Here is a 25,450-nt window from a genome sequence, read left to right as displayed (position 1 = left end):
TTAAATTCTGCCTCTTCCACTTCAGCTGTGTCCTTAGGCAGGTCACATCACCTCTGAGAGCTCATCTGGGAATTAAGTCCAGCACCTACTTCCCAGTGTTCAGCATAGAACAAGTGAAAATGTACTTCCTCCAGGCCATCTGTGCAGTCAGTGGTAAACACTGAGCCCCATAAAAGGCCAATGGGATGGAATGGAAGGTTTCCAGTGTTGGAATGGGACCGGTGTGAGTTGGAATCCTTGCTCTGTCTTTTCTCAGCTGTGTATCTCAGATAAGTCACTCCATCTCTCTAAACTATATGTCTTTAAAATTGGGGTAAAGTCCTCTTCTTGGGGTTTTTAGAAGGATTAGGTGAGATGGGTTGGCATGAGCTCCTTAGCTCCATCCGAATCTCTGAGGTGTCTTCTCAACTTTGGACTCTTTAACTCCAGATTTCAAATTTAGGTTTTGCAGAAACACCTGGATAGCCCCTTGGCTTCCAGAGCTATTTATCCTTGACCACATTAAGTCCCTGGCCCTCTGGGTTGCCCAACTCTGCCCCAGAGGCTAGACTTCCAGGAACTGCACCAAACAGCCTAAAGGTTTTCTTTGTGGTTTTGGCATGGCCAAGGGTGGGCAGTAATGGATTGGGGCTCTAATGCTGGACAGGCATGACCAAAGGCCTTGGCAGGTAAGCTTCCCAGGACCACAGTAACCAAAGCCATTTGCTTGTTTGCATCGTGGTCTTCTGGGAGAAAATGGATTGAGAGCTTGTATAACCTGGCTCAAAAGTGGACTTGCTGGGGAACAGGGGGATCTGGAGTTGGCAGCTCCCAGGGACAGGTTCCCCAGGGCCTTACACAGGGCTTTATCAACTGGAGGCAGGCCTGTTCTCCAAGGAGGGGCTGCCGAAGACCTAATATCACTGGCTGGCCCTTTCTATCAGCCCTTTCTATCATCAGCCTCTGCAGGAGTCAGGAGTTAGCTGAGGCTGCTAAGTGGCCTCCTGCCTCCTCCTGGGCTCCGGAGAAGGGGGAGGAAAGGGTGAGGGGTGGGGGGAGGCAGCACCAGCGGTTTGCCATGGGGTGATTGTCATGGTTACGCTCTGACAAAACAAATGGCTCTGCTTCCTGCAGGCCACCTAAACAGCCATCAAAATGTGGGTATTGATCAAGCTGACCGCCAGGGCAGTGAGCGCTGGGCTTGGGCACTGGAGCTTGGTCCTGGGCGCCCCCTCCAGCAGCTCTGGGCACAGGCAGGCAGCCGCTGCGGTAGATACAGGGAGTGTTTGCCAGACACATGTTGCTTCTGGGCCAAGGTAAGGGCCAGCACTTGGCTGTCCTGAGTGCAGGGGCTGTGCATGTGTGCGTACAGTGAGTTGTGTGCCCCTGTGTGAAAGTGTGTGTCTGTGAGTGTCAGTCTCAGCATGTGTGCTCACACTGTGGGGAGGGGCTGAGAATGCTTCAGCATTAGAAGTGAGAGAAGGCAAACCACATGTTGCTGCTCCAGTCCTATGTCCTAGTGTCTCTCTCTCTCTCCCTCCCTCCGTCCCTCTCCCGATACCCCTTCTCCCTGGATGTCTATTTCTCTGTTTTCTCTATGTGTGTATGTGTGTGATATTCTCTCTCTCTCTCTCTCTCTCTCTCTCTCTCTCTCTCTCTCTCTCTCTCTCTCTCTCTCTCCCCCCTCCCTCCCTCCCTCCCTCTTCCTCCTTCTTCTTTCTCTCCCTCTCTTTTAGCCTCCCATGCCTGCCACCTGTTTCCTCTGTCCGTCTCTTGGCAATCCGGAGCACTGCAGGCTGCCCACCCTCAGCTGCCTGACTCACGCCCACTGCCCTGTGAGTGCCCAGAGTGACTGTTTCAAAGCCGCTGGGCGAGCGCACACTCTTCTCTGAGACCCACGTCCCTGGGCTCCTGTCAGGTAAGGGGGCTCTGGACAGAGGAGTCCGTGCGGTGGGACGTGGCAGGGGGAGGGGCAGGCATGGAATGCAGCTGTCCTCTGCTGATACATCAAGCCCCCCCCTCCCCACGCTGGAAGTCCCGTCATAACGTCTCCTGCAGCAGCCCCAATAGTTCCGTCTGGTGCTTGCCGCCTGCCACAGACAGGCTTGCGGGGGGCGGACTTCCTCCCCTCCTCTGCCTACTAGGAAGAGCAACAGGCACCTGTCCTTATGTTCCGTTCCTACTTATATCTCTCTCTGTTTCTCTCTCTGTGTCTCTGTCTCTGTTACTCTCTCTGTCTCTCCTCTTCTCTTCTCTCTCTCTCTCTCTCTCTCTCTCTCTCTCTCTCTCTCTCTCTCTCTCTCTCTCCCCCTCTCCCTCTCTCTCTGTGCAGGCAGAGCCCTTCCTTACTTTTTCCTTTGAGACCTAAGCCTGTTTCCTGACTTTGCCTGTGTGAACCCATCCGGATCACAGGACCTGGGCAGAGGCCAAAAGGCACTGGGGAAATGCAGTTCTGAGGGGAGGTTCAAGGGCACCATGCCCTGGCGTTGGCTGGGTTGGAAGTGAGTGTGTATGTGCATCTGATGTCTGTGGGAACATGAGGTGTGTGGGGCATATGTGTATGGGGGGGGGTCCCTGGAGGGCAGTGACATGTACGAATAAGCCACAGGAGTAGGTAAGGGGGGCTGTGGTATGTGTGTGTGTATATGTATGTATATATATGTGTGTGTGTGTGTGTGTATGTGTGTGTGTGTGTGTACATGTTTAGTGGGGGCATATGTGGGATGCCCTTTATCCCCTGGCACTCAGGTATTTAAGAGTAGAGGTGTGTTCATGAGCACGCATGTGTATATGTGTGCATATGGTTGTGCTTATGCAGGGAATTGTGGATTGAACCTGACCCAGAGGTTGCTGGGAAGGATCCCCAAGGCCTGTCATGTGATAGCAGTGTACTCATCACTCAGCCTTGGCTAACATCCATCTCCAGGGATTGGGCCATTTCCCAGCCCAGGTGATGTTCCGGGGCTCAAGGAATGCTGGGCACTGTGCCCTCGTAGGTGACCTACAGACCCCACTGCCTTTCTCACATGAGTCAGGCCAAGGCTCCTAGCCTGGGGATGATTCAGGTTCTGAGCATCCTCCCCAGCCTTAGCTTCAGAAGTTGAGGAAGTTAGGGCCCCGTGGCCTCACAGAGAATGTGACAACCAGCCCCAGATCTGGGCCAGGTGATGCTCTCCGACAGTGCTCCAGCCATTGGCTACCAGGCTGTTGGTAAAGTTGTTGAGTTGGGAGAGGACTCGCTAGGATGTCAACATGGGTGCCCTGTTCAGAGGGGCTGAGATGCCCACTTGGACCCTCAAGTAACCTGGCCACCCCCTGGTTCCAGAGGGAAGAATTTCTGCCCTTCCCTGCAGCCTCTGCTGTTCTATTTCCAGTAAGTCCCTTCCCCAGCTGGCTGGCCTCTAAGTACTAGACAAATGATGCTGACTGTGGGCCTGGGGCAGACCAGCTCCATGGTACAAAGGGACTCATGGGGGAAGAAGGTCAGTGGAAGAGGGTCAGGACTTAGCTATGGACTCCCATTCAGATTCAAGGTGTCCTCTCTGCTGGGTGCTTGGGTTTCTCTCTGCACTTCCTTGCTCATTTCCTCTAACTACACAGCCCTGTGTCACCACTGGCCATGCTACACAGACCTCCATTTCTCCTGGTATCACAGGCATTTCTATTCCAGCCAGAGTAGGAAGGGGATTTGGCAGACATTCCTGTGGACACAGGGAACAGCCTGTAGGTCATTGAGTAAAGCATGGCTCCAGGTCACTGGGAGAGCACAAATCCTTTCATCCTATTAACTCCCTTTCAGTGAATGTGACTGCTCATGGAAAACCAGCAGGGAGTGTTTCCCTACCAGCACTTCTGAAGTGCTCACCCAGCATTGTGGCTGACACAGGAAACCCTCTGGGTTCCTGGATTCCTTAGAGAGAGGGAACTGGGACGAGGGGTGCTCAGCATGGAGCCAAGAAGGCTTCCAGAAGGAGGTGGTGGTGTGGGGACTTGGAAAGGGTGATGGATGAAGGGATGGATGTCTCTTATATGGACAAACAAGGAAGAGCAAGAAAGGGGTTCATATGTGACTGGGAATGAGCACAGGCAGGGCTGGGAGGTTTTGGTTGACTAGTGCCAATTTCCTCAGTTTGAATAGGACAGACAGGATAGGGTAGAAAGGGAAAAGGAATGAAACCATCCAGTTCCTGGGTGCCATTTGATGCCAGGCAGAGCTGGGTATTGGGTCTCGGTTCCCAAAGAGCTTGTGGTGTCAGGTAGAGAGGAAATAGTAATCAATTTTCCAACCTTATGTCAACCAGTGCCCATGAGAAGTGTTCTTAGATTTGAGATCTTTGAACCACTCACTCGAGGCAAGTGGTAAGGGACTGAGAAGGTCTGAGGCACAGAGGCAAGGGCCACACTGCAGGTGCACATTCATGAGTCACCTGCTCACGCATTGGAGCAGGCTGAGCATAAAACCCTTGTGCAGAGTGCAGAGAGTTGGCCAAGGAGGAAGATCTCTGAGCTTGGGCCTTGAGGAAGTTTTGCTTCCAGGGTCCTTGTCTCACTGTAGTCCTGGCCCTGAGGATGAGTCCACCAAAGTGACAGAGAATGGGCAGCTGGATGGGGGACCAGTGCCCAGTTTATTCCTTGCCTTGTGTGTCCCCTCACCAAGAACCATTCCCGTGGTGTTTAGTTGAACCCCCACTTTACAGATGATGAAAGGGAGTCTTGAATGTCCCATATCTTGGAGATTCATGGGTGCAGAGAAAACAGCAGACCCTTTTCACCAGGAACAAAGCTGGAGGTGATGACAGGATACCCCTACACTTCCTAAGCATGTGCTACAGGCTTGGTGCATGAAGAAATGGCAAAGAGAAGGGCCTTCCTGCTACCTCTAGAGAGATGTTAGGACCACTCCATAGATGGCAGGTAGTGCAGCAGAATACAGCTGAGTGAATCTCTATCCTGGGATCTCAGAGAAAGTCTAGTCTGCATTGTCTGCCACAACTCAGGTTATTAACTCATTTATTCAAATCTAATGAACACCTGCTGATTGCCAGCACTCTGCTAAGCACTGGAGGTACAATTGTTGATAAAATATACAAAAATCTCTGCCCTCACAGACCTTCTATTCTAGTGGGTCCCCTTGACCCAATCTCCCCCTCTTCTGTCTCTTACTCTCTTACCATTATTATGGCTTCTGTCCTTGTTTTAGCTCAGGGACCCAAACATTCATGGCTCCACTAGTCAAGTTTGATTTTGCTGCCGTAACAAGCCATAACTTATTAATCCCTGCTCATGCCTCATGCCCAAAGCAGGTCCCACGGGTCATCATCTAAAGCTAGATCCAGGTTAAGAAAGGCTCCTTGTGAACATGTACCTCCATGCTCACTGTAGCAGGAAACAGGACAAGGCAAGCACACACTGGCTTTTAAAGCTTCCACCAGAAGTGAGACACTTCACTTCTGTACATTTTATTGGCTGAAGCTAGATACTCATCAGGCCTTCACAGGGACGGGAACACGCAGCCAGCCATGTGGCCAGAGGAGGAATAGAACCCAAGAGACTTGCCCAAAAGCATAGGGATTATATGCCGGCTTATCAAGAGGAGGGCATTAAAGTCTTTATCTGAAAACTAACAGGACATAGGGGAGAGAGGAAAGATTGTCTTGGTTAAGTCCATTCAAAAATCTTAGCCTCCAGCTCTGCTCACTATCACCCAGCTCTGACCTGCAGATCACAATACCTTGTGGCCAACCAAATTGGCATTTGCCTCTCTCAAGCCCCAGCTTGGCAAAGCAGCAGACTAGTTTTAACAGAAAAAGCTCTACCCTAAGAACTCCAATCCCCTCACATTACTTCCCCCTGAGTCTCAATCTCTTCATCCTTAAAATGGGGATAATAGTCTTTATTTTGCCCTAGTCTTAGAGTACTAGTTCATTCGTTGATACAAAAGTGCTTTGGTTATAAGTTGCTTCATATGCGGCATGGATGGTTATTATTATTACCTTCATGACTCAGTAGTAGATTTGAAACCATTTCTTTGTCAGAGTCTAACACTCTCCCATGATTTTCAATCCTATCATTTTCAGTTCTCTGAATTATTGAAGACTTTTCTAAAATCTCCCATTTCCAAGATTCCCCCAAGCCTTCTGGGAGGTCTGGACTTGGCCAGTTCTGCCTCTACTTCCCATCCTCCCAACACAAGACAAGGCCTCCTCGTCCCCTTTATCAGTCATTTGGGCACTATTGAAAGTGCTTGCTGTACTTTCTTTGTTTCTCCCCAGTGGTGCTATGCAACAGGCTCTACAGATCAGAGAACCAAGGTTCAGCAAAGCCAAGCCACTTGCCCACTTGCCCAAATCGGAGTCTGGCTTCCAGCCTAATTCTGCTGGGACTCCAGAGTCTGAGCTCTTGCTACTCAGACCGGGGCGGGGCGGGGGGGGGGGGGTTGTGCTCTCCAGCTGCCTCTTCTTGCCCCTGTCTTGTCTAGTCTTTGTTGCTGACAACCCCAATTTGTAACTGGGACTCTCTAGGAGATGATTATTCCTAGTGTGTGTGGGTAAGGGATAATGTGGCTATGGATTTTGTATGGCATAGAGGTAAACTCAGCATGACACTGCCAGGATTCAACTTGCAGAGCATCACTTACTAGCTTTCTGACCTTGGGTAGTTTTCTTAACATTTCTTGTGTTCACTTGAATCATCTATTTCAAAAAAATGCTTGTCTAGGGTTCTGAGAAATCAGAGTGATAATCCATATAATTGCTTAACACAGTGCCTGATTCAACAACCGAGCCTGTTCAGTGTCAGGAGGCTCTAAACTCTAAAATGCTATCTCCATAAGCCAGCTTGGTAGCGGGACACTCAGCATCCACGGCAGCTTCTCCAATGGCCTCCTGCTCCTTATTAGCCTCCACCTGGCTCTGTAGCAGCCAAGGGCACTGTAGACCTCATTTGAGCTTCTCCTGCAAGATGGGCCCCATGAGATCCATTTTGAGGCTTCTTGATGTGTCTACCATGTTCCATTCACCCCTTTGTTCTGAACGTCTCCCAGCAGAGATCGCCGCTAATATGCTGGCTCTGCAGGATGAGGACCAGCAGTGCTGATAGTTAACTCTGCTGGAAACTCCCTCACCCACCTCTGCAGTGCGATACAAGGACAGGAGCCAGGGGGTGCAGAAGTCTGGGGGTCACTGCAGCCAGATTCAAGGGAAATACCCTCTGAGTAAAAATAAACTGGCTTCAGGTACACAGAGGGGCCTTGGCTGGAGGGAGCAGGGACCAGAGGGACATGATCCACAACCTGGTTCTGGGCCCACATTCTCTACCACCGCTTAGCTGTGTGACCTTGAAATGTACTTAACCTCTGTGGATCTTGGTTTCTTCCCCTGCTGTAGAGTCTTTGTGGGAACTAAATGAATTAATGCCACTTGGCCCTCCAGAAACAGCATCCCTACTAGGCCTCCTTAAAATGGGTGGGAGCTGGGGACAGCAGTTCAGGGCTGCATTCGGAGCGAGGTGTGAAATTCATTTCCCAGGTACACCATTTCCGATTATTAGACAAAGCCACTGGGGCCCAGGCACAGTTGGGGATCACCCTCTCTAGGTCACTCATTCTCTCATTCTGTAAATAAGAGTCAAGGGGATTTTTTTTTTTTTTTTTTTTGGTTACCGGGGATTGAACTCAGAACCTTGCACTTGCAAGGCAGGCAGTGGAACCACTGAGCTAAATCCCTGGCCCCAGTCAAGGGGATTTTTGAGGCTCGTGGAGCTCTAGCTCCAAAGCCAGAGTCCACATCCCAGCTTGGCCACTTAAAAGCATATCACCTTGGGCAAGGGATGTAAGCACTGGTGACCTTATTTCCTCATCTGCATGGGGGTCATAGTCATGTCAGAGCGTTGTCCTGAGATTACCTGAGCTAATTCATGAAAAGCAGTTAGGGCAATGCCTGCCATACAGTAATTGCTCAGTATATGTTTGCTGGGTATTTTTTCGGGGGGGGGGGGGTGTTAAATGTTCCAGGAACTATTCCATATGCCAGAGAATAGAACAAGTGACTGGAACAGCTTCGGTCCCTACCCCTGGGGCTATACTTTCAGGGATGTTGGGCACATACAGACACTAACCAGTAACCCACCAATCTTTATGTCCCACCTGCTCTGCTGTGTGCCAAGCCTAAGAGGCATAGTGACAGCAGGACATGGGACAACAGGGTCCCAGTTTGGGGTCCACATAGAGTGAGTGGCAGAGTTGAAACTCAGCCCTAGGGATCTTAACTTCCTGTGCAGTCCCTGACCCTAACTCTCTGCCACTCCATGTCTTCTCTGTGCCATATGAGGGACCGACCGTGTGGGGGAGCAGCCTCACATCTTGGCACAGACTTATCTGTGACCTCAGAAAGGAGTTAAGGCAATGAATATATTCTTCTGCTGACACCTGGGCTCAGTCCCTGGGGTGCCTGGGTGCAGATCTGAGGCTTGTGGGTGGCAGTGGCCATCCAGGTAAGTGCCAAAAACTCATCTGCTCAGATAGAGTCTAAGCAGGTGGGGTAGTAAGATGTGGAGGACATCCCGAAGAGAAAAGGCAGAAAAAGCAATGACCACCTGTTCCGAGGACCAGAAACTTGGGTGGGCACACTCCACTCAGCTTCTCCCCTGGAATCCTCACAATAACCCTGACTAAGAGCCACCTTTCATCTGCCCATTGCCCAGAGGATAAAACCCGGTTTCAAAGGCAGTCCTATTGGGAAGCTTTGGATGGGAGAAAGAAAGACAGGTCCCAGGAACAGAAATCAGCTCCCTCATCTGTCGTTTCTCCATGAAGAGGTGTCTGGGGAGGCCACAGGTAAAAGGCCCCTCTTTACTTTCCTGAGTGCCTCAGTACAAAAGGGCTGTTCTGGACAGCTGTTCCCAAACAGCCCTGCTCTGCTCCATCACCCTGCAAACAGGGGTGGGCTGAGAGGCGGACGGGGATGTATGTCAGATAGGAAATCCATTTAGTGCCTTTCGATGAGGCCACAGGGATGCTGGGAGCTCTGCAGGGTGAACTCCCCTTCAAATGTGCTCCTGGGGAGGTAGTGTACACTAAATTTGTGTAAGTGGAATCCAATTCTCAAAAGGACAGGGGACTTAGGGCTGGGGATTTAGCTCAGTGCTTCTGCTGCCTACCTCGCAAGCACAAGGTCCCTGAGTTAGATCCCTGGTACCAAAAAAAAAAAAATGACAGGGGACTCATTTCAGTGGCCAGAGGCTCCAGCATGGACCCTCACTGGACCCCCTGGGAAGAGGTGTCAGCCCACCTGCCAGCCAGCACCATTCATATGTAGTTAAACCACCCCTCCCCGACCTTGTAAGAATCTTTGCAAAGACCCTGCAGACAGCTTTCCAATTTGGATGTGCGCATTTCTCCCTCCCTCAGCAGGACCAGACCCAGCCTCTGAGCTGGAAACCTCAGAAACCATGGGCATCTGGACCTCAGCCTCCTTGGCGCCATCTGTCCTGGACATGGCACTGCCCAGGCTCCAGGCTCTCGGGCAGTATGAGGACTCCAAGCTCTGAGAAGCCTGGCACTCTCTGCCCTGACTATTCTTCCACCCCAAAAGGAGCAGGCGGCTACCTCTGGGATGGAATCCTACAGGCTTTGAGCTGGAATAGAGGGATTTTGCCATTATATGATTTTTTTAAATGGACCCATAGCCAAGGCCTCTTCCCACTCCCTGACACATTTCATCCTATTAATTTGCTTACTCATTCATTCAACAAACAGAGCACATGCCAGTCACTCACTGCTGAGCATCAAGTATGGGTCTGATTCTGGGGAGACAAGTAGAGTTCTTGCCTCAACTTCTAGGAAGTAATAGCTCTTGGCTAGGTCGGGAATAGAAGACAGTACAAGGGCATCTTGTACCCTACCGTAGACTAGGGCTACCACAGCATGTGGAACACAGTGTGTACCCCATACACATCTGTCGACTGGACACACGGCACCTCGGGAATGAGATGGACACCCTGAGAGGGGCCAGCTCTGGTAGTTGGGAGTAGTGTTATGTAGTGCAGGACCCTGAGGAGGTTTCACAGAGGTGGTGGCCTTTGAGCTGGACCTTGATGTTGCGATTTCTTCCAGGAGAGGCCGTATCCCCAAAAGCCATCAGAATCTGCAGAGGTAGTTTGGAGGAAAAAATATCAAGAGGTCTTGACTGGGATCAGTAGGATGGGGCTGGGGTCAGAAGCGCGGATTTGTCACCCACACTGACTGGATGTGGGCTTGGAGTGGGTACATTTAGAGGAAAGAGACAATAATGTGAGATCCCAGAGTTCTAGAAGCTTGAAATAAGCCAGATCCAGGAGACCCAGCAACTGTCCCACTTGGATGGGAGTATTGGTGCTGGTCTGTCTGTGGGACTTGGGTTCCCATGGGGCTGTGAGAGTATGGACTTTATAGAGGGACAGGAGATGGGGAGGACAAGGACTTGCCCAGCCAGAGGTGAGTCGGGGGAGGGAAAACCCAGACTTGCTTGGTGGCTCATTCTGAGTCTAGTCCAGGTCTGGCTGTGCCCACTCGGCCAAAGCACCCCAACCCTTTGAAGGACAATGAGGGGGTCCAGAATGGCTTTCCAGAGCTGCCATGCTGTGTCTGGGACAGCAGTGAACTGGGGATCCAAAGGGCTCGTGTCGATTTCAGCTTAAGTCCAGAATCAGAGTCAGAGAGGTTACTGAGGCCCTTGCCTGGGCCTAGGCCAGGGACATCTCTGGCTCTGCAGGTCTGGAGGGAGCCAAGGCAGCCCCACAGGACAAGAAACTTGCCTGAAGCTGCACACCTCTTAGGCCACCGAGTGCAGAAGAGCAGTGGGCCCAACTACTCTGGAGGTAGCTGTACAGAACTCTAAGCCCAGGCAAGACCCCAGAGACCACTCTGCCACTCCACCAGTCCCTGCCCTTCCGATTTCCATCTGAAAAGCAGACAAGCCCTTGGCAAGGGGAGCCAGAGGGCCGGCCCCTCTTCTTGACCCCAGAAGTCTTGACATAGACATTCCCCATGTGTCGTGGGGGCTGGGGACCAGCGGGCCCCAGGACTCATCTCCCTGCTCCCCTCCTGCACATCCCTGCCTCCCTGGCACTCAGCACACACTGGGAAGAGAAGGAACAGGCTTTGGAGACAAGGCTGTTCCCATCAGCGTGGTCACTGGCTGGCTGTGTAACACTGGGTCTGATTTCCACTCTGAACTTGTGAAGTGGGGGGAGGAGGGTGGACTGAGGAGAACCTGAGGTGCCCCCTAGAGTTCCTGTACAGAAGCTGGGACACAAAAGAGGAAGTGCACCCAGGGGCCTTACAGAGCTCACTGCCCCACAGGGGGACCCGTTTTAGAGGGTGGCCCCTGTGCCTCAGTGTGCAGGATGTGATCACAGACAAGGGCCTATGGGCTGAGGAACTCTGGAAGAAGAAACATCAGATGGACAGGGATATCAAGGAAGGCTTCATGGAGGAGGTGACAGGAGAACTGGAACTTGCATAATGAGCAGGACTTTGAAAGGCAGAGAAAGGAACAATGATTAGCTCAGAATAGGTTGCAGGATACCTGTTCAGGGCATGATGAAAAGGTCAGAGGATTTGTAGGAAAGTGAACTTGGAGAACAAGGCAAGAAGTGACACAGACAAAGATAGAGATCCAGTGGGAAGAGCCTTAGATGGCATGCTAGGGACAAAAGCAACAGACGCCATTAAGTTCAGGGGGAATATGCGTATGTGTGTGTGCTCACACATGGGAGTGTGTACGTGTATGCGCGTGGAGACAGGGAGGACCAGAAGGAAAAGAGCCTGGAGGCTGAAAGACCAGTAAGGAGAGGGTAGAGATGGTCCAGATGAGAGCAATGATGCGAGGAGAAGGGAGGGGAGGATTTCCAGGGACACATCGAGGCCTGGGAAATCTCGATGCAGGACGCAGCATAGCCTCACAAATAAGCAGGTGGACTCTATGGTCCTTCTGCTTGTGTTCAACTCCCAACCCCATCACTGACTGGCTGTGTGGCCTTGGGAAAATTCCTTCTGCTCTCTGGGCCTTGGTGTGTTCATCTGTGAAAGAAGGATAGTTGTGATCCCAGCACTTGACGGGGACAGGGCTAAGACAGGAGGAGCACAAGTTTGAGGCCACCCTGAGCTACATAGTTAAGTTAAGTTCAAGGCCATCCTGGGCAAAACCTTGTCTATAAATAAATAAACAAATAATCAGGAGTCCTTACCTCTGAGATATGTTGTAAAATTGGATATGGGAAGCTCTTGAAGTGGGATTTCATCCCTTCAGCGAATACTTATTGAGTGTCTACATTATGTCTGCTGCTATTCTGTGGGTAGCAGACCCAGTAGTAGATAAACTAAAACAAAATCCCTGCCCTCAAGGAATTATGCTCTAGGGGTGGGGAGGCACATTAAACAAGGTAAATATACAAAGTAGACATTACATGAGCTAGTGATAAGAGCTAAGGAAAAAACAAAATGGTGGGAGGTTGCGACTTTAGAGCAGGTGGGTAGTTTGAGAGGTAGAGCAGTCATCAAGGTCTGAAGTTCAAGGCATGAGAGCGGAAGGGCGGGCATGACAGTAGAAGAGCTAGAAAGAAGCAAAGGGACTGCTATGCAGGGCATCAGGGAGCTGATGCTCTGTCCCATGGATGCTAGCAGCAGCCTGATGACAGCAGGGCTTGGGAGCAGAGGGAGCCATGGGCCAGGTGCCAAGTGTGTGCTGAAAGGAAGGTGTGCTATTGATGAGAAAAGCCAGTGAAAAATGCCCCAAGGCAAAGCTCTAAAGCTAAGACATCCAAGAGAGGTCGGGAAGAAACCAGGTGCTCTATGAGCACCTCCCTCCTCCTGGAGCTCTAGAGACATGGGAGATTCAGGGGATCTGAGCCACGGGGTCACACAACTGGATCCTTGTCACAGGGCTGCTCTGGCTGCTCCATTATCATTGGAGGGAGACATGGGGTGGCTGCTGTGAAAGTGACAAGAAGGGTTCTGATTCTGAGCCTGTGATTTTCTTTACTGTCTGTCTCTTTTGCCAGTTTCCCTACCCATGCTTGCCTTGTTCCCACGGCATGGCCAGTACCAAGTGTCCTTCAGTGTCCTTGGAAGTGGCTGACATCATTCACTTCACTTCACTTTATATTTACCAAGCCAGGCACAAATATAAACAATGCTCTGGCAACAGCAATCCTTTGGGAATCATAATTTCTGGGCCATCAGGAGACGACAGTCTTGGCATTTAGCAGACATGCCGGGAACCTACTGTGAGCTGTGCAGAAAGGATTCCAGGGTTCAGATTCAGGCCGATGTTCACTAAAGAAACAGTCACTGGACCCAGGTCATCTGGATCATTCTATGAGTCTCTGGGAGAATATAAAATGGAGCCAAATTTACAACTCAGGACACCCATTTCTTTTTTATATTTATTCTTTTAAATATTTTCTTATATATGTCTGTGATACATCATAATTACCTTCATCTTTGGGAATATTGCATCTTGATCGATTGTACTCGTTTGCCCCAAACCTCCCCTCTCTTTCCTTCCCTGTATCCCCTTCTCATCTCTACAGAGTCTGTCTTCCTGTTTGCTACCGCCTCTCTCTCTCTTTTTTTTTTTTTGGTACCAGGGATCAAACTGGGATCCTTGCGCTTGCACAGCAGGTGGCGAAACCACTCACTGAGCTAAATCCCCGGCCCTGCCTCCCTTTTATTTTGCTCTTCAAATTATTTATATTTTGGATTTCTCATATTACAGGAACCATGTGCTATTTAACCTTCTGTGTCTGATTTACTTCACTTAGCTTATGGTCTCAAGATCCATCCATTTTCCTACAAATGACTCTTTCCAATGGGTATATGTGCCACATTTTCTTTATCCATTCATACAGTGATGGGCATATAGACTACTTCCATAATTTAGCTACTGTGAATTATACCGCTATGAACATGGGTTTGCATATATCACTTTGTAATATGACAACTCTCAATCCTTCAGGAAGGTATCTAGAAGAGGAATACCTGGGTTGGATGGAATTCCTGCTTCTAGTTTTGTACGGACTCTCCATCCTGACTTCCATGGTGGACACCACCTTCAATCTCTCCCCAGTCAGTAAGCCCCTCCCTCTCCTCCCACCCCAGCCCCAGCCCCATTTAAGCTCCTTCTTGCTTCCTCTCATCTCTCCCATCACTTTCATATTCGGCGTCCTAAAAACCAAAGAACTTGGCAGACAGGTTGTGTGGCAGGCCAGGGAAGGAGTAAGGAAGGAAGGAAGGAAGGAAGTAGGGAAGACAAACACATAAAGGATGCTCCTGACACACTAAGTCACCCACTCACACAAGGTGCCATCCCTAGAGCCAGGCCATGGTCTCTCACATTGACCCAGAGACATTGGTAGCTTTATCCTGGCCCCTGGGTGTTTCCCACGGTCTGATGCCCCCTTGAGACCCAGGTTGGCAAGAGCCTGGGGGTGGGGGCAACCGTCAGCATAATTGCTGTCTATCTCCCGCGACGATGGCCTTGGTCTCCTCCTAGGGAAAGTTCTATACAAGCCCCAGTGTGAACCCATGTGTCCTTCAGATGCCCCGATCTTACATCCAGAATCAAATATACCATTCAAAGCTTTAGTGTCCTCATCTGCAGAACACCTTATAAGGTTTTATAAGGACAAGATGAGACAATGTAACAATGGGTGTGCCTGGCACATTTTCATTACTCCATTAATTCCATAAATTTTCATTACTCTATCTTCCCCACTCCCAAATTTCCTCTGCTACAAGATAATAAATTCCCAGAGAATGGGCTGTATTTTAATCTTTTTATACCCAATGGCTAATTAAGGGCCTGAAATACAGTAGGATCTTATCAATACTGAGTGAATTGATGAAAAAAATACAGGAATTAGGCCCCATAGGATTTCAGGTTTACTCTTTCAAAGAAGTTCTGACAGTCTTACAAGGTCAGTGCAGAATGAGTCTGGCCCTTTTTTAACAGACTCCTCTCATCCAAGCCCCACTCTTTGGGTGAGGTACATGGTGTGAAGACTGGGTTGGACAAGATGCCTTTGGCAAGACTCTGTCCCATGGACTGAAGTCTAAATGTAAGATCACTGCGTACTGAGGTGCTGGTTCCTTGGAGCTACATTTCCAAATTAGCATTCTAGACACAAGTAAGCCAGTGTGAGAAGGAGGAGGGCAGGAAGGTAGGTAGCAGGAGATACGACATGCTCACGAAATGAACTCCGCCATCTTGTTCTGCCCCTTGGACCATCCAGGCTCTGCTTTGGCCACCAGAACAAAGGGCTCCTGAGAGAAGATACTGAGGATCCAGCAGCTCCCTCCTGGTTCTCTATCTGCTTGCAGTTATCAGCCAGTCTGGGAAGAGATAAGACAGGCTGAGAACTGACTGGGCCCCAGCCACAAGGAGCACATAATTAAAAAGATGCTGCTGGCCTGATGTGAGGCAGAGGAGCAGGAGAGGATCTTAGCAGGGACATGAAGAGGACCTAGAGGCAAGGAGTTTCCTTCTTTGAGAAAAGGCAGAGTAATTAACACACATTGGAAGACTTGCAAGTGGTTGGCATCAGGCTACTGGCCCTTGGAAGCTTGGCCTGGCTCCTGTATCAGAGAAGAAAACCCAGGGAGAACCTGACCTTGAATTTGTGTTCCTCACCTTTTGTGTGACTTTGCTTCCTTAACCCCTCCTCTCAAAGGCAGGCAGTACATTCAGGACAGAAACTCAGCTCAAGCAGAGGGGTGCCTGAGGATGCTGGGCACAGGTGGCCTGGCCCCCCTGCAGAGGGAGCCCAGGTTGACACAGAAAGATGAGGGGAGGGTTCTGGATAAAAAGCAGGTGTGAGATGAGCCTTCCAGGTAGAGTCGCAAGGCCAGGGGTGGAGAGAGCAGGACGCACTGAGGAAGGGAAGCTTCCAAGAGCAATTGCAGTGATGATGGCTGCAAGTGCAGCAAGGGACGACCACACAAGGCCACCTTGAGGGCTTAGTCTGTATTCAAAGAGCAGTGGGAAGCCACTGGGCCTAAAAGGGGGTGAGGGGTGGCAGAGGTGTGTCCCCTGTGTTGGAATATCCCTTCTGGTCACTGGGTGGAAAAGAAACTTCAGCCAGGAAAAGTAGATCCAAGAGATTAAAAGGAGCTGAGGTTCAGGTGGAGATGGTGGGACCAGGGTGCTAGAGACAGAAAAGGACAAACGTGGATGGATGCAGGAGCTGCTTCAGAGAGGTCACAAGCCCAGGTAACGGACACACCTGGAGGAGTGGTGGCTGCCCTCACTCTGGTGTGTCTGCAGTACCCAGCGAAGGGGCCTGGGTGAGCCATGCCAGGGCTCTCATTTTGCAGAGGAAAAGCTGAGGGTTAGGTATCATGGGACTCGCAAAGGGATGAGGCGGGAGCCCATCCTAGCACAGACTGCAAGAGGATCTCCTCGTTGGCCAAGGGCTACTTCAGCTCTATCCCTGACTGAGTGAATTCCAGCAGGCCTGTTTCTCTATCTGTGAAATGGAAAGACAGAATGATGACTTCTCTCAGGAAATATTGGAAGTGATCCTGGGCTCACTAACTGGGAGGTCCTTGGGGGGAATGGAGAGACTGACCCTGGGAAAACTGTGTTGGAGAGGAATGGAGGACCTCTCCCCCATGACCTGCCTGCCATGTCTCCTGCAGGCCCTGAAGGCTGAGCACCCAGCAGCGGAATGCCTGGCCTGCTGAACCGCATCACAGGGGCGGCCCTGCCCCTCACCGCATCTGATGTCACCTCCTTTGTCAGCGGGTACGCCCTGGGCCTGACTGCCTCCCTCACCTATGGCAATCTGGAGGCTCAGCCCTTCCAGGGTAAGAACCCCCCTGGGGCTTCCCCCAGGCTGCGCTCCTGCTGAGCCCCATTCTGACATCTTCTAGATGATTGACACTGGGCAAGTCCCAGGACCTCTGAGTCCCAGTTTCCTTGTCTGTAAGACAAGAATCCCATGTCTGCCATGCAGGCTTCAAAGCCAGTAGGAGGAAGGGTCAGGATTTGAGCCTGGAGCTCAGCCCCAGGCCCAACCAGTTGTCCCAGCACTTGGGACACCAGGTATGTTCAAAGAGCCAGATGGTCAGAGTGGCCCTCTCTCCAGGGAGCCTCCCCAAAGGAGAGGAGTCAGGATTCAACTGAAGCCAGGAGACCCAGCGTCAAGCTCTGGCTCCCATGACCTTGGGGAAACCCTGGTCCCCCCTGAAGTCAGGATGCTCGGCCTGTCCAGATGCCAGGGAGTGCGGGGAGCAGAGGATGAGGTAATGCAGGAGGAAGGGCAACAGGGACTGAATGACAGCCTGTGAATACAAATCATCAGTGTGGGGCTGTCAGGGTGGGAACAGAATGCGGCTTGCCAGGGTCCTTTATAAATCAAAGGCCTCTTGTTCCATGAAGAAGGGCATGGCAGAAGGCTGGCCAGGAGGCTAACTGGCCAGGATTCCCTTCTCCCTCATAGTGATGGGGTCTCCTAACCACTAAACAACCTCCAACCCCCTGCCCCATCCCAGGGCTTCCCTGGGGGCCAACCCTGCCTGAAGGGAACCGGCAAAGAGACTTTCTTCCCCTCAGAGATCTGGGCAGAGGAGATGGCCCCATTCTTCTGAGTGAGGGAATCTAGAGGAGGAGACTTACAACAGGACCCACCTGAACAACTTTAACACAGCTGTCTTCCAACACAGGAGGAACAAGGGCTCCCTCCCATGTTATAGATGAGGAACCTGAGACTCAGACAGACAGGAAGCCAGGGTCTGTGGAGAGCTTACCAGGAACCAAGAAAACTCTGAATTTGCTTTTTAGCAAGACCCGCAGGTGATTCATGTGGACTTACAGTTTGAGAAGCCCGGCACATACGTCATATGAGACACAGAGCTTAATACATGGTGGCTATTATTTTGTCATTGTTGCTATTTAGATTCTCATGACAACCCATCTTACAGATGGGGCTGAGGTTTAGAGAAGCTACATGTCTTATAAAAAGTCATGTGGCTGGGAGACTGGACAAGCCCTAGATTTGGGCCATAGTTTACATTCTCTAAGGGATCCCTGAGTCCGATCTATCATGCAGTCAAGGGCTCAGGTTCTTTTCCAGGAGCAGGGTGTGTGGGGCAGGGCTGGGTACCCTGCAATGGTGGACCCCCTCCCACAGGCCTCTTCGTGTATCCACTGGATGAGTACACTACGGTGATCGGCTTTGAGGCAGTCATTGCTGGCCGCGTCGTGAAGGTACAGATCAAAGACAAAGCCAAGCTGGAGAGCAGCCACCTCGATGCCTCCTGTGCCAGATCCCCAACTCTCACAGGTAGGGAAGCCCAAAGGGTCATAGCAGGGGCTGGGCTTGGCTGGAGGTTGCCTGGGCTGAAGCCTTGAGCGGATGGCAAGGACAGCAATGGGATAGGCTAGACACAGCACTGAACCAGAGCTAGACCAATCATTAACTTCTCTAAACCTGGGCTTCCTTATCTGTAAAACAGATCATTGATTCTGTTTTCACCTCTAAAATACATCGAGGATCAAAGGGCAGGCAACAAAAGGGTTTTTTTTTTTTTTGGTACTGGGGATCGAACTCAGGACCTTGCGCTTGCGAGGCAGGCACCAGAACCACTGAGCTAAATCCCCAGCCCAACAAAAGGGTTTTTAAGGCATCTGTAGAGAACAGAATAGCAAGTCATTCAAGCTCAGAGGCTGTGGAATGAGTTACCCCAGGATCTGCCTCCCTAGCTTGTTGCTTGCAAGTGGTCCAAGCTTAGATAAGAAATTAACCTCATCTATAAAGGGAATGATTATACCCACCCAATGCTCAACCAAGGCAGAGCATCCAGCATAGTAAGTACCCAAAGCATGACTACTGAGTCCTGCCATGGAGGAAACTAAGGCCCAGGGAGAGACAATGACTGGCTCAAGGTCACACAGGATGCTAGTGTCAGAGCTAGGGCTTGGACCCAGACCAAGCATCATATGATGTAAGAGATTCTGACCATCGGCTCTAAGATCACGGTGAAGTTTTGTTCACCTAATTATTAAAATGTTCACCACATGTCAGGTGCAAAGTTCCCCTCCAGTTGTGATTTTTCATGACCTGGAAGAACAGGTGGGACTTGCTTAGGAGTGATCAAGACGGGAGGTTGAAAAGAAATGTCTTGATAATGTTAGAGGGGGAAAGAGAGGAACAGACTGGAGACAGGGAAGTTTTCCTGGAGGGGTTGAAGGATGGGTAGGAGTGGCTAAGTAGAGATAAAGGAATGAGTTCTTCAGATAGGAGGAAAGAACAAGATCAAAAGCAAGGATCCTAGAGGTAGGGATGCTTCAACTGGGTCTGGGGTGGGGGGTAGGGGCTGTAGGAAAGAGATGTGACCTCTGTCGAGGTCAGGGGCGCTGTGGGTCAAAGTTCCCCCTCCCAGCAAGGTACAGTGGAAGGTAACAGGCCTGGAGTCAGGCTCATGGGAATTCAGATCCCAATCAATGTGTTAGTTATTGATTGAGTAACTTAGGTAAGTCACACTTCCATACCAGGCCTCAGTTTTCCCATCAGCAAAATGGGGCTGCTCCAGCCTCCCCCACAGCAAACTTTGAGGGGATCAGAGATGATACATGCACAGCCCCTGACGCCAGCCTGGCACTTAGGGAACATTCTGCAAGAGGGGATTTCCATCGTCCCTCATTCCTGCACACCGGGAAAGGTGGCCTTGGATGAGGACTTGGAGCGGGTCCTGTTCGTGGTCAACTTGGGGACCGTCACCCCCATGGAGAATGTCACCGTCTTCATCAGCACCTCATCGGAGCTCCAGACGCTGCCCAGCGGGGCGGTGAGGGTCTTCCTGCCTGCCATCTGCACCCCAACGGTGCCTCGGCTCTGCACCAACAGCGCTGGCCACTCCAACCTGCAGGCCCAGGGGTAAGGGGGCTCCAGCAAGGCCAGGGCACAGCTGGGGCAGCAGAGTCCATTGGGCCAGGGGAGCAGGTGTGGGCGGGGCTGCACCTGAGAGTTGTTCCCTTCGGAGTAACTTACTCCCCTTCTTCCGAGCACTTTAAAATGCCCCCATATTGGTACTGGCTGAAGAGCTAGGGTTTGGACAGGTGAGAATCAGAATTCACAGGCTTTCTTTTTAAATTCACTTAAGAGATATTTTCTGAGCACCTACTGCATGCTAGACACTTTTTATAACCAACATAGTTCCTGCTGCTTAGGGACTTGGAAGAAGGAATCATGGTCCATTATGCATTTAAGTATGTAAGTAATTGTTACATACATGAATACATATTATATATCAATTATATAAAATATACAATAAATATTAATAATTATATATAATTATATAAAATATTAATTATATTAAAAGTGCAATAAGGAAGAAGCTCTTTGGGCTGAGGATATAAAAGAAGGACCCAACTGGGTGTCTAGAGACCAGACCAGCCTTTCCTGACAACTGAAAATGAGGAGGATGGAGGCACAAAGAGGTGCATTCCTACACAGGATGACAGCAGAGGGCAAAGGCCCTGAGGTAGGAAGGACAGGGCCAGGGGCTGAAGCACAGGTGGCATCCAATGAGGCTCAAAGGCCTGGGACACCCTTGGCCCCACCAAGACTTTGGATCTGTCCCTAAAGCAATAAGGAGCCATTAAAAGAGTTTCCAGCAGGGCAAGGGAGAGTGAAAAGCCCAGTAGCAGGACAGTTCCTCTGTACTCTCCTGGTAAAGTAGGAGGAGAAAGGAGCGAGGTCATGGCAGGGCCTCAAAGGCTAGGGTGAAGACAGCTGGCACACAGAGAAGTTGGTGGCATAAGTCAGTCTGACTAGGAAACACCAGCCCTCATGGGTCATCTTCATGAGCACTGCCATTGCCTGCCAGCCTGGTGCATCTGAGAGGCAGGACCTGGGTGGGTCAGGAGCAAGAGGCTCGGGAGGAGGCCCCAGTGGCCCAGAGCAGACCTGATAAAGTTATTCCCACCCATTCCAGAAAAACTCTCAGGAAAGATTGACATCGGAAAAAATAAGAAAGCCTCACAATACCGAGCACTAGTGGAGCCATGGAGAGAAGGGGACACTAGCTTACTGCTCATGGAGTGAGACCCAGAAAGCAATCTGGGAATATCAGCCCCTGCCCTTGACCCAAGGACACCAGAGAAATTCTTTCACACAGTCAAAGGGGACAGGGCCAAGCATATTCATGGTGGTGTTATTGTGGGTACTGGGAGGTTCATGCAAGAACAAATGGGAACAAGGTAATGGACACCACCAAGTGGCACCATATTAGCAAGAACTTTGGTGGGCAGCCGCCTGGACACAGCTTAAAACTCAGTGATGCATGACTATAATCCCAGCATACTAGGAAGCTGAGGTAGACGGAGTGCAAATTCAAGCCCAGCCTGGGCAATTTAGAAACTTAGTGAGACACTGTCTCAAACTAAAAATTAAAAAGGGCTGGAGATATAGTTCAGTGCAAAGACTCTGGGGTTCAATACCCGGTACTGAGAAAAACATTGAGTAAAAAAATGTAAGAGAGTAAATATGAGTCATAATAGCAATGTTCTAATCCACTTAAAACACAGCTACCAGAGACTACCATGTATTTTACCAGGATATGTGCACACTAGAAAACATACAGCAAAGACTGGGAGGCTGTGCTTATAAAGAGAAGAGGAACAGAGCAGGGTCAGAGATAGATGGAGGATAATAAAGTGAGGGTCCAGAAGTGTGAGTGTCCCCACAGGCGACAGACACTGTGCTGTAAGTGTTGCTCCTGTTGAATGGATGCGAAAGCCAACACTTAGAGGAGTGACTTGTCCAAGGGCTCCCAGCTCACAAACACAGGAAGGATTCAAAAAGTCATGTGATGTGGTGCAAACCATTGCACCATGGAGCCAGGCAGTCCCGGGTCAGGATGTCAGCTGCCTTACTTCGCCCAGCCTCAGCACCAGATGTGGGCTGGGGTGAGAAGGATGAGAGTGGATCCACTGGAGCACTGCACCTGTAGCTGACCCCTCACGGTGCTCCTCGGAGGGAGCCAAGGCTTCTCTGGCCATGCAGGCCTTCGTGGATTCAGGATGAATGGGACAGCAAGGTCCTGGGGTGGAAAGGCGTTCCCAGGCCCTGGTTGGCTGGTGCCCGAGTCTCACTGCCCTCCCCCATGTCCCCTCTCCCCCGCTGGCCCCGCCTCTATGCCCAATGCCTTCTCCTCCTCTCTGTGACAACTTCCCAGCAAAGACTCGCACTGCTATGGCACCCAGGCCCTGGACTCCTGGAACAAGCTGTGCCTGGCGACTCTGCTAGACACCAAGGTATCCAACCCCATGGAGTATGACTTCAACTTCCAGCTGGAGATCCGTGGACCTTGTCTTCTTGCAGGTGACAGTGAGCTGCCCAGGTTGGGAGGTGGTGGGGAAGGAGCCCCAGAGTGGAGAGGGCTTCCAGCCCAAAGCTGCAGAGAGGAGGAGGAAAGGGAGGGCAGGGGAGCCACTGGCCCAAACAGAAGACGAGCTAAAGCAGCAGAGCTGTAGGAGCCCCCAGGGACCGCCCCCCTACAAGCAGCCCAAAACTGAGCCCCTCTCTGGCACAGTTTTCAAAGACACCCCACTCTAGCACTTTCACCAAGAAATATCCCTCAGGGAATCATGGCTCTTCGACCTCTCCTAGCGGCCAAAGCCATATATATCCTCCCTGATTCTCACCTGAGGAGCTTTCAAACATACTGCAGCCTTGCCACCACCCCCAGAGATTCTGGGCTATGTGCTAGGCCCAGAACATTTAAAAACTTCTCAGGTGATTCTGACACACCCAGGGCTGAGAACCCTCACGCTGATGCTTCTGTCCCCACAACTCACCCCAGCTTTTAAAGGACCCTAGGCTGTGGTTTCTTACCAGCATGAATCCATTCCAGTGCAAGACACACTCATGGAACACCCATCAAAAAGCAACCACCCATGGAGCATTGAGCTCTGTCTGCTTGGTCACATGCTGGGTGCTTTGTGTACTCTGAAAGGAGGAAGCTCCTCTGACCCTACCAGTCAGGGCAGGAAGAGCCATTAGACACGAGCTATCTAAGCCCAAGGTGTGCAGATGAGGACATTGTGGAGTCCAGCCCATGGCCACACAGCACGCCAGGACCCTCCAATGGGGCTGGCATGTCAGTCACCTCTGGCATGGGTCTTGGTACCCCCCACTCGGCTCCTTCCTCTCCTGGGGCTCCTGAGACTCCATTAGCATGCCCTGCCTTTCTGTGTCGCTCAGGGGTGGAGAGTCCTACACATGAAATCCGAGCAGACGCTGCCCCATCTGCACCCTCAGCCAAAAGCATCATCATCACCTTGGCCAACAAACACACCTTCGACCGGCCTGTGGAGATCCTCATCCACCCCAGTGGTATGATGCCCCGCACCAAGGGAGAGCCTCGGCCAGGGCAAGGGTCAGGGTGGTGCCTGGCAGACAGGAGGAGACTAACCACTTGCCACCTGGGAAACATGGTTATAACTGCCTGGATCAAGTGTCCCTTCCTCTGACTCCAGCTCCAGATGCCAGGGTCTCATCTGCACATTGGGCAACTTGCCCCTGCTCAGCTGACCAGAGGTTCTTAGAAAGTCTAAGCTCAGAGAGACCCTGGGAGCTCTGTGTCTTCAAGGAGAAACTCTGTCTTCTCAAGAATTCAGAGAGTGTCAGGAGCTGAGAAGACCCAAGGGTTCTTTGGGCCTGGTTTCAACTCCATTTTACACATGGATAAACTGAGGCTCAAACAGGGCAGTGGGTCATTCCTGGGCATTAGGGTTTCCTGCCTCCTGGCTAAAGGGTCTTCCTCCTGCCCCATACTGCTTCTGGCATTCAGCAATTCTACCCCCTTTTCCAACTAGGAGCCCACCCCCCTGAAGATCTTGCCCCTAAACTAAGACCCCTGGGATCCCCCTCACAACCCGGACAAGTGCTAAAAGTTGGTCTCATCTCGCAGAGCCTCACATGCCACATGTCCTGATGGAGAAAGGGGACATGACCCTGGCAGAGTTTGACCAGTACTTGAAGAGGAGAACAGATTTCATTAAAGGGACAAAGAAGGACAGCAGTGTGGAACGGAAGGTGAGCCACTGTGGTGGAGCTGGTGCGGCACTGGAAGCTTGGTCTCCATGGACACATGTGGACACTGAGTCTGAGGTGGGGACTGAGGTCACACAGCAAGCGGGTGGCAGAGCCTGGACAAGAAGTGCTTCCTTCTAAGCACTAGGGCACTGCAGGGCAGGTGGAAATGGACTTCCAAATGCAACAGTCAGCTGAGTGTGAAGGTGCATGCCTGTAATCCCAGCAGTGTAGGAGGCTGAGATAGAAGGAAAGCAAGTTTGAGCCCAGCCTGAGCAACATAGAAACTTAATGAGACACTCAAAATAAAAAAATAAATAAAATTAAAAGGGCTGAGGATGTAATTCGGTGAGAAGGCCCTGTTCAGTTCTCAGCACTGGGGAAAAAATAAAAGTAACAGTTAACCTGTCAATCTTCTGTCTACAGCCAGGTCATCACCTTCTCCTAGCACCCCTAGGTGCCCTTCTGGCTCCCTCTTTGCTTCCTTGGCCTCCATCTTCTCATGTGGGGTCCTCACTTGCTATTACATAAAGGAAAAGGATAAAGGCAGAGCCAGGAGAGCCTGAGAGAGCCCCTTTCTCTCTGCCTTTCCCCACCTCATCCATGAAGCTAACGATAAGCAGCCCTGGTGGGAAGAAGAGACAGGGGGAGCAGCAGGAGGCTGAGCCACAAGTTGCATCCACCCCAGCGGTATGGTGCCCCTCTCCATCTCTTCCACTCCTGCCCTGCACACTGAGTGGCATCTTGAATGCCAACTTGAAGAATGATGGGCCCCCTTTGTGGACATAAAGAGAACTGAGGCTTAGCTGGAAGAAGAGGGGTTTTCTATCTCAGGAGTTAGATTTGGTGGCAGTGAGGGCTAGGAAGCAGAATCAACCATGTGGGGGCCGCTTAGCTGGACTTAAGAGCCCTTCCAGTTCCCTACTGGCCTGGCTGGCATAGGCGGGTAGCAAGGAAGGAAGTGGACAGGAAAGTGTGGACTGCTCACTGCTCCTATTGTCCCCATTGTTAGAACGCTGGAAGCACCTGCTGGATGGGGGGCAGGAGGGATGGCAGAGGGAAAGTGTGGGTGACTCGATGCCTGTCCTATCATCCCTGTATTTGGGACCCCCCTGGAAACACCTGCTCACTCAAATAAATCAGTTGGGAGAAGCTGGAGCCAGGTTCTGAGAGTGGGGATGGCAATTTCAGGGGTACCACTGAGCTCTAGGACTTCCTAGCACGTGGTAGTTGGGGGGATGGAGAATGGACCTCCCATGCCTGGGGCTGGCTGTCCAGCCTGCCAAACCTTAAACCAATTAGCTCTGGGGCTGCTGCAGCAAGTAAGAGTTAATTTGCCACCTTGGGTTGGTTATACAAATACCCTGTATTCTCACAAGCGCCAGGGATGACAATG

At 51.1% G+C, this 25,450-nt stretch overlaps 1 protein-coding gene across 10 annotated transcripts in view; it reads left to right on the top strand.

Annotated features, from left to right (window-relative positions):
- Nucleotides 1-1,071: 1,071 nt before the first annotated feature.
- The window catches only part of Vwa5b1 (von Willebrand factor A domain containing 5B1), a 55,361-nt gene continuing 30,982 nt past the window's right edge, over nt 1,072-25,450 (top strand). For 5 of the 10 annotated variants that reach the window (XR_015452816.1, XM_087215670.1, XM_087215669.1 and 2 more), the window contains exons 1-7: nt 1,460-1,897; nt 16,655-16,822; nt 18,148-18,300; nt 19,623-19,893; nt 22,196-22,341; nt 23,224-23,355; nt 23,933-24,057. Coding sequence is in view for 9 of the 10 variants with exons in the window: in XM_087215670.1 (XP_087071796.1) it covers nt 16,684-16,822; nt 18,148-18,300; nt 19,623-19,893; nt 22,196-22,341; nt 23,224-23,355; nt 23,933-24,057 (966 nt within the window). In the remaining variant the exon portion in view is untranslated. Of the gene's footprint in view, nt 1,296-1,459; nt 1,898-16,654; nt 16,823-18,147; nt 18,301-19,622; nt 19,894-22,195; nt 22,342-23,223; nt 23,356-23,932; nt 24,058-25,450 lie in introns of those variants that run through there. The other 5 variants (XM_087215668.1, XM_087215667.1, XM_087215664.1 and 2 more) reach the window with 4 other exon arrangements.

This window comes from Heterocephalus glaber, unplaced genomic scaffold (genome assembly GCF_053883595.1).
Source record: "Heterocephalus glaber isolate CG9 unplaced genomic scaffold, H.glaber_assembly_v1.0 deba00001452, whole genome shotgun sequence".
Classification (NCBI taxonomy): Eukaryota; Metazoa; Chordata; class Mammalia; order Rodentia; family Bathyergidae; genus Heterocephalus; species Heterocephalus glaber.
This window is presented reverse-complemented; position numbering and strand designations above follow the sequence as displayed.